Source organism: Macrobrachium nipponense, chromosome 15 (assembly GCF_015104395.2).
Source record: "Macrobrachium nipponense isolate FS-2020 chromosome 15, ASM1510439v2, whole genome shotgun sequence".
NCBI lineage: Eukaryota > Metazoa > Arthropoda > Malacostraca > Decapoda > Palaemonidae > Macrobrachium > Macrobrachium nipponense.
In genome coordinates, this window is record NC_087208.1 from 91,650,410 (window position 1) to 91,661,482 (window position 11,073).

General features: G+C 33.2%; 1 protein-coding gene across 1 annotated transcript; it reads right to left on the reverse strand.

The window, feature by feature from the left end:
• Positions 1-419: 419 nt before the first annotated feature.
• Positions 420-8,972, reverse strand: LOC135195099 (uncharacterized). Its single transcript, XM_064221477.1, has 3 exons — positions 8,815-8,972; positions 2,641-2,687; positions 420-1,974 (listed from the first exon to the last, which is right to left on the reverse strand). Exons 1-3 carry the CDS (start codon positions 8,891-8,893, stop codon positions 1,126-1,128), a joined length of 975 nt encoding a protein of 324 aa, XP_064077547.1. The 5' UTR covers positions 8,894-8,972; the 3' UTR covers positions 420-1,125.
• Positions 8,973-11,073: the final 2,101 nt, after the last annotated feature.

Sequence of the window (11,073 nt, forward strand, 5' to 3'; positions counted from 1 at the left end):
ATATACATATATATTATATTATAGTATATAATAATATTAGATAAATTATATAAGTATATTATATAGATATATAGATTATATATATTATATATATATATATATATATATTATATAGTATATATATATTATATATATAATTGATATCTATAAATAAAATATATACAACAAATAGATATATATATATATATATATATATATATATATATATATATATATATATATATATATATATATATATATTATATATATATATATATATATATATATATATATATATATATCGATATATATATATATATATATATATATATATATATATATATATATATATATATGAAACATTCTCCTAAACCTATTACTTTACCTACTGTACTAACTCGTATAAAATTAAATAATTGGTCATTAAAATAGGTTTACAGTGAATTTTATTTTATTTATTTTAGCCTTAAAAAATGAAATATGAAAATTGTTTCTGCTTTTTAAGGTATTAAAACCGTTAAGTACAGAGATAATTCCATACAAGAGGCTAGTGATCCTTTGTTCTTAGGGGATCGACATACTACTAATGATTCTTAGGTGTAGGTGTATGAGACTGTTGAAGATTGGAAGAAATTAAAATACGTCTCTCGTTAAACTTGTGTTATAGTTGATGCATTAAGGTGTGAATTTATAATTTTTTCTTTCGTCGTCTTTAATAATGGGTAGCTTAACTCACAGCAGGGTTCATGATGTGCTGGTGATGATCCTTTCCATTATGTAGGTTTCTTACATTTTCGTACCTGTTGATTATCATTAATATAAGTTATCCATTGGGCAAATACCTCACAAGTAATGCCATCAAAGATCTAATTAGACGGTGCCATTCAGTGTAAGAGGTTTTGTGCTGAAAGAATGCCTAGTAATTTACTAAATATATTTGTATAAGGGTTAGCAACTTGTCATAGACAAGTAATTGCAGGGAAGAATTCAACTTCCTTTACGTGAAAGCGACGAACTTCATCGCAATTGGTCCAGATTTTGTTAAATCTGGACGCAAGAAACATTTTTCAATAAATAACAGTTATATATTCATAAAGGGATGACAAACCAGGAATAAAATCTTTAATCGAGCGTTTAATTCTCTATTCAGAATAAGAATTCAAGAAATTCTACTAAAATCTTATTGAAATTTTCAGGCATTGTTGTACTGAGCGAGTGAATATTATTCCAAATGTAGCCGCTGGAATTCCTAGACAAGGCAAAAGGCTGAGATGGAAAGTCATAATGTGCTTCACTTGATGTTTTAAATCTTTTCACGTTATCTTTTCCCATGATATAACCCGTAACTTTGGCACTCCAATTAGAAGGCAGTTTAGACCACTGGAATATCTCCTCTAACAATCTATATAAGACGGAAGAGGTCTTGTAAGAAGGCGTTGCTTCCTCAGTGCTGTCCTGATTTTCACTTCCGCCTTCCTCAAAGAGAATGAAATTGGTGTATTTGTCGTAGCTGTTGATGACGCCATTCCTTTGGACGTGCCAAGTGGTGGACCGGCCACTGTCCTTTTGTGTGGTGTGGAGGGTTTCGTTCTCACTCATCTTACCGCTTTCGCTGGATTTGAATTCCAGTTGACCCTTTCCAGATCCGTCGGTACTGGACAACGTGATGAGAGTAGCGTTCATCAGTAATACCTTACTGTTTATTTTCTTTGTCCACTGTGCCATTTTCTTGTTTCCGGTAAATTGTACGTTGTAGTATGTTGGAACTATAAGAGTAATGTTATCTGATGTAACATTGAACTTCTCAATGGTATACGCAGAAACGCTGGCATTATTGCCAACAACTTCCCACAAAGAGTATCCGAATCGATTCCAGTTGCCAAAGGCAGAGCCGTTAAAGGCTCCTGTCTCATTCGAACGAACGTCGTAATGGGACATGTCATTGTTCTCCAGCCATTCCGCTATGTCGAGTTCGTTCCCCGCATTTTGCCAGTCCTAGTCGAAGAGGAAAAATAGATCATTGTAAAAAATTAAATAAATTGGCTCTAAATTTGTTGAGTTCATAGATGAGGTATAAATACTTTCAAATAAAATCTTCAAGTCTAAGTTCCCCATTGGCGTCACACGTATGCTGTCCATGTACAGAATTAGTTTGTTTTCTTGGTGGACATTGTTTTTTTATTTATTTATTTATTATTATTATTTTTTTTTTTTGGTGGAGGGGGGAGTAGGGAGGTAGACAGATGTTTGGACCTTGTTTCAGTTTTTTTTTCTTTTTTACTAAAAGTAAGTTGCCTTTACATTAATTTTTTTTCCGGTAGCTTGTATTGCTGACATCATAACAAGGTCAGCTTTCGGAATGGCACGTCTCTGAATAGAAGTGGGCAAAGTATGCGAAATAATAAAGACGTCTCCAGGAAAAGGGAACAAATAAAAATCATATATGATTCATGAACAGACTTATGTTCCCGAAAAAAGTAAAATTTGCCGGCAAACTGAATATGTAAATAGCTGTTATTATGTGGTCGCAAGCATTCTATATAATGACAATGATATTTTTACATCTCTAAATGGTCTTCATTGAATAAGATGAATATTTTAAGAAAACTCGTATCAGTACCAATATATATTAGAGAACTCGCGGCCATTTTAAGATTTTACCTTGAGGTATAGATCATCTTTATCGTGGAATTGATTGTCTGCATAACCTGAAAATGAGGAAAAACAATGTTCATAAATATTATTTTGATTAGTTGACGGTCAAGTGACCGGAAAGAGGAAAATTTTATATAATATTTATATAGTATAGTTTTTTAAACATATATATATATATATATATATATATATATATATATATATATATATATATATATATATATATATATATATATACTGGCTTACCAATCCAGCCCTACCCAAGAAAACTCTTGAATGACAACTGATAAACTCTCTCTCTCTTTCCTGTTAAGATAGTTTCTTCAATTACATTGCCCGGCATTTCTTACATTTTATATATCACCACTTCTCACCCCCATTCCTACTGGGGATGAACTTGGACTTGAAGGCCATTGGGAATGGTTCTATTCATCCCAGCATCATCATGGCTATGGATTCGACACACATCTATCATTTTTTACATTTTATTTTTTACCCCTTCTCATCGACTATCCCCACCCCCCACCCAAGTACCCTCCACCATTTCCTATCAAGGCTGAACTTGGACTTGAGGGGCATCTGGAGTGTCACTATTCATCTCAGCGACCTTGAAAACTGTGAATTAGACGCTAGTATCTGTAGTTTTCGGTTATTTTTACATGTCAATATCTTCCCACCCTACGTTCCTATATCAGGGCTGAACTTAGATTTAAAGGACATCAGGAGTGTCACTATTCATCTCACTGACCTTGAAAACTATAAATTAGACATTAGAATCTGCCATTTTTTGGTTATTTTTACATGCCATTTTCTTTTCACCCCTTTCACCAGCCCTTCCTACCAGAGCTTATCCTAGACTTAAAGGGCATTGAGAGAAACAATATTCATTTCAGTGACCTCAAAAACAATGTATCAGACACTAATATCTATAGTTTTTGGTTATTTTTATATCAACCCCTCCCACTCCTCAACCCCCTTCTTATCGGGGCTGAGCGTGGACTTAACGGGCATCTTGACTGTCACTATTCATCTCAGCAACCTTGAAAACTATGGGTTAGACACTAATATCTGACGTTTTCAGTTATTTTTACATGTCACTCCTTTCCCACTACCTTCTCACCCCCTCCCTACTCTACTGGGGTTGAACTTGAAATTGAAAGGCAATAGGAGTATCACTATTCATCTTAGCAACCTCAAACACTATGGCTGAGACAGGTAATTTCTGTCATTTTCGGTTATTTGTACATGTCATCCCTTCCCATCCCTCTCATCACCACCTAGTTTCGTGCCTGAAACTGGACTTAAAGGGCATCGGGAATGTCGTTATCCATCTCAGAGACCTCAAAAACTATGTATTAGACACTATTAGTATCTGTTGTTTTCAGTTACTTTTACAGACATAATATTAATGGTTTAAAAGCATAAATGAAGACATATAATTGTAAATCACTTTAGTAAATAATATTGCTTTAATAGCAGTATTTATGAAAATGCATTTTATTTATGATGAGCTAAATTCCAAATCACATTTACAGTATTGAAAATTATTCGGGAATCAAACAAGGAAATTGGAATGACTCTTAGGGGAAAATAGAAAAAATAAAACCAGAGGAAAGAATATAGGACACGAGGCCAGCAATTATGAAGTCTCCATTATCTTATCATGTCAGTTTACCCCTAAGATATTGGACATACTGTTGACCAATAGGTTGCCCAGTGCATGTTATTAAAGTATTCAAGCTTAATGATAAACGAAAAACCAGACCTCATATAACAATTAAGTTGTAAATAGGTGATAAATTATACTGCATACAAATCAGTTCTTTAAAACTTAAAAATTATTATAAGGAAATTATGTTTAACCTACTTATTCACGAGGAACTTTCGCACAGAATGATACAGTGACTCCTATATTATTATCTGTATACCAAAGTGTTAGGAAAAATGGTCTTTCTTTGTTACCCAGTGAACTATGGTGTTTGATTCTTATCAATTATTGTCTGATAAACGTTCCACTTAGACGAAAGAAGATATTTCTTTTCCCAGAGGTATAAGCTAGTTTCCCATGATTTCAAGTAGTTTTCCCAAATATCTGAAAAGCATTCAGACTTAACTCGTATTACTACTTTCATATTCTATATTTTTTCCGTTCTTTTCCGGACAGTATCCACTTATTGCCCAACTGAGGTAACAAGCGTAACAATTCCCCCATAATAAGAAATGGTTTTATCATTCCAATGAAATTTATATTGTCTTGGAAACTGCTACCTCCTTTGCTTCACCAGGTTGTGATTAATTTTTTCCAGTATTGCACTTACACTTATTACAGAAGCATTTGCAATTCAATTCAAATGTACAGTTGCATTTCAATTGCAGTCTACATAGGTAAAATAGAAATGTAAATTTTCCTTATGTGGCATACCATTAAGTGCTATATATATGAATAATATATATATAATATATATATATATATATATATATATATATATATATATATATCTATATATATATATATATGTATATATATATATATATATATATATATATATATATATATATATATATATATATATATATATATATATATATATATATCATATATCTATATATATAATTACTTCCAAATCAAGTGTATTCTCCAGATACTGAACAGAGGGGGTGGGGATATATATATATATATATATATATATATATATATATATATATATATATATATATATATAATATCTATATACTATATATATATATTTATATATATATATATATGTATATATATAGATACACACGCACACACACATATATATATATATATATATATATATATATATATATATATATATATATATATATATATATATATATATATCTAATAAAAGGAGCCCATAAAAACACCAAAATAGAGAAAAAGTACTATATTTCAGAGACTGCTGTCTCCCTCTTCAGGTAGATGAATGAGAAAAGTTTAAGCCTTGATGTAGATTCCCTGTTCACTAAAGTACCAGTACAGGACGTTCTTCAGTTTTTAAGGGTAAAATTATCCCCCTATTCAGATCATTTCCCATTGGCGCTTGACAAAATAATAAAGCTAGTTGAATTATGTGCATCTAATAACGTATTTTCATTCGGGGAATCATTCTACAAGCAAAAATTCGGGTGTAGTATGGGTAGTCCTTTAAGTCCTGTTCTAGCCAATCTGTACATGGAATACTTTGAAACTACAGTAATACAATAAAACCCAAAAACATGCTGTGGATGAGATACGTGGATGATATCCTAACCTTTTGGGATAATAGGTGGGGCAATTTCAATGAATTCCTCTCGAAATTAAACACATTAGTGCCCAGCATCAAATTTAAAGTTGAATGGGAAACAGACAACAAAATTCCTTTTCTTGATGTTTTAATAATCAGAGATACGACAGAATACAAATTTACCATATACAGAAAACCAACGTTCTCACTTTCATACATTCACTACTTTAGCTATCATGACATTACTATCAAAATAGGTGTAGCTAGTAACTTGTTCTTAAGAGCCTTACAAATTTGTTCCCCAGAATTCCTGGAAAAAGAATTTGAACTAATTCGCAAGCAACTTTCGTCTTTAAAATATCCTGACCATATAATTGAGAAAGCAATTCACAAAGCAAACGTAATTTTCTACCGACCCCCTAAAGACAAGACCAGAGATACACCCAACAATAAAATAATAATTCCCCACCTGGACACGATTAAGAGAATAACCAACCCCCTCGGAAAATCGAACCCTTTTGTATTTACTTACCCAAACACCTTAGCCAAATCCCTGATTAACGTCAAACAAAAGACATCTCCAAAGGACTCTGGGGTATACGAAATCCCATGCCAGGACTGTGACCAATCTTACATCGGATTTACAGGTAAATCCCTTCCCCAGAGATTAATACAACACAAACGGTCAGTTAGGTATGGACAACAGAACTCGGCTATTTTCAACCATATAAATGAACATAACCATAGAATAAACTGGAATTTGTCACGTGTAATTTATAGCAGCAACTGCCGGTACAAGAGTCAAATGATGGAATCGGCCTTAATAAAAGAGAGGCAGGTAATGAACATCTCAAAAGGAGGATGGATTTCGGACACGATCGACAACGTCTTCATTCAACCAACCCTTAAGAAGATTAAAGGAAGATTATCAGCGGGGGTGACTTAAAATGGCTTGTTTGTGGATGGACCTCATGGTATAAATACCACCTTTTCTGTAAACTTTTCTCATTCATCTACCTGAAGAGGGAGACAGCAGTCTCTGAAATATAGTACTTTTTCTCTATTTTGGTGTTTTTATGGGCTCCTTTTATTAGATGGAATTCTGTTGTTACAGAACATTTTTACCAGTCATATATATATATATATATATATATATATATATATATATATATATATATATATATATATATATATATATATATAATATATATATATATATATATATATATATATATATATATATATATATATAAGTCATATCACTTTTCCGTGATTCATATACATATATCGAGCTACAATGTCCTTTACTATCTAATTCGCTCTACCTCGGAATTAATATATTTTCATATATGCTTAACCGAAGGGGAATTTTTTCTCGATAATAGACTTGCCTGGATCGGGGGCGAACCCAGGATCCTTTCAAATCCAGGAACGTCAGTGAAGCTTTTACCTACTACACTACCTACTGGTAGTAGGTAAAAGCTTCACTGACGTTCCTGGATTTGAAAGGATCCTGGGTTCGCGCCCCGATCCAGGCAAGTCTATTATCGAGAAAAAATTCCCCTTCGGTTAAGCATATATGAAAATATATTAATTCCGAGGTAGAGCGAATTAGATATTAAAGGACATTGTAGTTCGATATATGTATATATACACACACAATTACTTCCAAATTAAGTGTATTCTCCAGATACTGAACAGAGGGGATATATGCATGCATCATGCATCAATCCGAATGGAATCTCCCATCCTTCAAAGATAGGCCCTATTCAGTACATACTGATCAAAGACTTCAAGCATTTGATCAGAAACCTCTCCATCTCCATGAAAAGTATTCATCACACACCAGTCAAAGGGAAAAACACATCTATGAAAACGCTTTTGTCTAGGTCAGATGAAAAAGAATGGGAACATTATAGAAAATTAACTTTCTCCATTCTCTCCAGTAACTGCAAGCTGACATTTTTCAAAGAGCAGTATCCTTCCTACCTGCATTTCCTTATCATCATGATTACTGTCACTGTCACTCATTCATCATAGATGTAGGCCTAGTCCTGACTCCTGATTGAACAATTCCATGACTAGGCTGCAGGACAGATTGCGCTAGAATTCAACTATCACAAGTAAATGTTACCAAGCAACATTTACACTACTTTTTGGATACTTAAAGCAAATAATTAAAATTAGATTACAATGAACTCTGTTTACTGTTCACAGGTTAAACTAGTTGAAGGGACCGTAATGTTACATTTTTCAATAAACTGCAAGAAAAAAAATCATCATTAAAAGATTAGCAATCACGAGAGAAATGTTAAGAAAAAACATTTATTTTAAAAATTCACCACACCGACACACGAAGCCTTAAAATTTATATGTTTATAGAATATTTTCTGCTTGGAATGACTTTTTCTTTCATTTCTTGGAATATTTGCATAAACTCTTGTTACACCCTGTATTGGATGTGGTTTGTTTTTTCTGTTACCTGCGTGTGTATAACCTAAAAAGAGTGAATGATTAACTTAGTATTCGTGGAAATTAAATACGTTGAAATGCTTTGAAATTACGAAGGAATTATTCTATAAGATAGCACTGAAGGACGAAGGCATAGAAGTAATTTAAAAGTTACAGGAAAAGTCCCAGAGATTATTGGACAAACGCTCACCAGAGTTGTTACTTATTAAACATGGTGAAATGGTTTGTAAATTATTATATTAAGAGTGAATTTTAATGTTTAATCAGAAGAGTATGCGTGGTCAAGAAAAAAGAATTTTTTCATTCTTCTGAACTTTTAGAAGTTGTAAGTATATAATTGTTAATGCAGAAAAAAAACAAAAAAAAATCCTAAAGTTTCATAACCAATAACAGGTTTATGTGCTGTAAACTTATCTGTTATTTTTCTGGTAGAATACCGCCCATGAACAAATCTTACCTGACTTTATGACGACAAATCCTTTGATAGCAACAAGACCGGCAAAAACAACAAGATAGTTCACTACTTGGCTCTCCATGGTAAGAGGCACAGCAGTAAAATAAACAGTAAGCTTCAATAGTGGTATGTTCCCTATGTGACAGATGTACTAGGTAATGAGAATAAATGTTACGAGTGTAAAGATAGCGAGAGATAATAGAAGCCTAATCTTATCTATTCAATTTTGCATAGATAAAGTAAATTTCTGTTCCTCGTCCGTAATGTCGTCTGAATTTTAGTTTTTAATAACTGACTTCACGTTCATTGAATTTGGTTGAAGCGCAAATTACAAGTACCTGGATTTGTAATGGTCACAATAATTTCTTCACGATTTCGTCAGGAAATGGATAGATTCCAGAGATAATCGAACCCACACACGATACGTCACCCGGCGTGAGGTTGAGCTTGTACAGGTTCGTTTTACATATACCACACGCGTGAGTTAATATGTATGTGCCTGGTAAGCAAGTGTATGTGTGTGTGAGAGAGGAGAGAGAGAGAGAGAGAGAGAGAGAGAGAGAGAGAATCACATGGAACTGTGACATTACGATGGGTTGTTACGTTTAGCTTAATATGTTATATAGATGCTGTATTATAGATAACCACAGTAACCTCTTATCGTCTGGATTTCCCCAGACGTTTTTGATACTTTTATCACAACAGACTTTGAATCTAGTCAGGAATTAACGGAAAAGCAAAGCGGCCAAATTGGTACTTCAGTCTTACTACCGCGCATGAGTAGAAGAGAAAGCATTATTTAGCAATGCTCGGCTTTCACAAAATAAAAGTGAAATACTACGCCGCTTTTAAATTGGTATAGATATTTTTACAGTGCAAGTGAAAAGTGTTATAGGATGGCTGTAGGTTTAGTTAAAGTTGACATTTCTAGTCGAACGAGACCAAGCGTATAGCGAGTTAGCGACCATTCTTCGGTTACAAATGGGAGGACTGGCTGCTGTTGCCAGATAAGAACTAGACAAAGGGGAGTCTTTATCAGATTCTTGTTTTAGTAATGTAAACTAAAGAAAATACTAATCAAAAGTGGAAAAACAAGTTACCGATTTTAACCGAAGGTTTGGACGTGATTTCCTGGTGACATTCTGGAATTAGTTTTCAATATTGATATATTGATGTATCAAGAAATCGTTGAAAAATAACTGAGTGAGTCATTGTAATGCAGAACCTTCATGAAGCTCTTCATTGTTGTTGTAATCATACAAGTATAGCTTCCTTAATATAGTTATTAAGTGCATTTGGTTTAGCTGTACAACACTAATAACCGTCATTAAAATCTGGCATCTTGCCTTGACCTAGACCTAGAACGGCGTCATTCGTTGGTTTGGGGGTTCATTTGAAGGGGTTCCCCAGATGGCCACAACTATAGTGTCTCGACCAAATGAGAATAAGAAAAACGTGAATGAAATTCGCTAATGTGTAATGCAAATAGGAACACACAAACACACATATATATGTGAGGTTGTAGTCCACAGGGGAAAGGAAAAGCAGAAATTCCTTTTAGCTCAACAGTTTCGGCCTCCACTGGCCCTTATCGAGAGCTGTTTATTAACTAGCGCACAAAGTTTACAGTACATTCAAAGTAAAATATAAGAAACAGAAAAATAAATTAAGCAGTTAGATAAACATTGGTCATTGAAATACAGGAAAATAAGTTACTGTAACAACCTATTTAAAATTATTTACAACCAGTTCAAAGGTTTCAAAACACAAAAATACCTGTTAAAACCATTCATCTAACAATTAAAATATGTTCTTAGCGAAAGGACAATATTGCTTAGTTTGCGTGTGTGTGTGTGTGTGTGTGTGTGTGTGTGTGAACTTTAGAAGTACCTTTCATCACACCAAACCTATCGTATTCTGAGACATGAATGAAGTGTTAAAGTACGTTGCCCTTACTTTTATTACAAAGTTAGCGGAAACTTTGGTAACCTTCAGAGAGATGCTAGAGCGGAAACATGTCTGGACATAGAATTTAAATATGTTGCCTCGTCCTAATTCATAGTTTGGCGCTTTGTTGTTTTGAGTGAAAAGGACGATATGTATGAAAGTTTTTTTTTTTTTTTTATTGATGATGATCATTTCTTTTACTTCTATCACCGTGCTATATTTTCAATCTGATTATGTCTAGCTGTTGGTATTCATATGAGCTCTTTAACAAGGAACATCGTTGTTACACAAAAACTGCTAAGCAAATAAATGGTA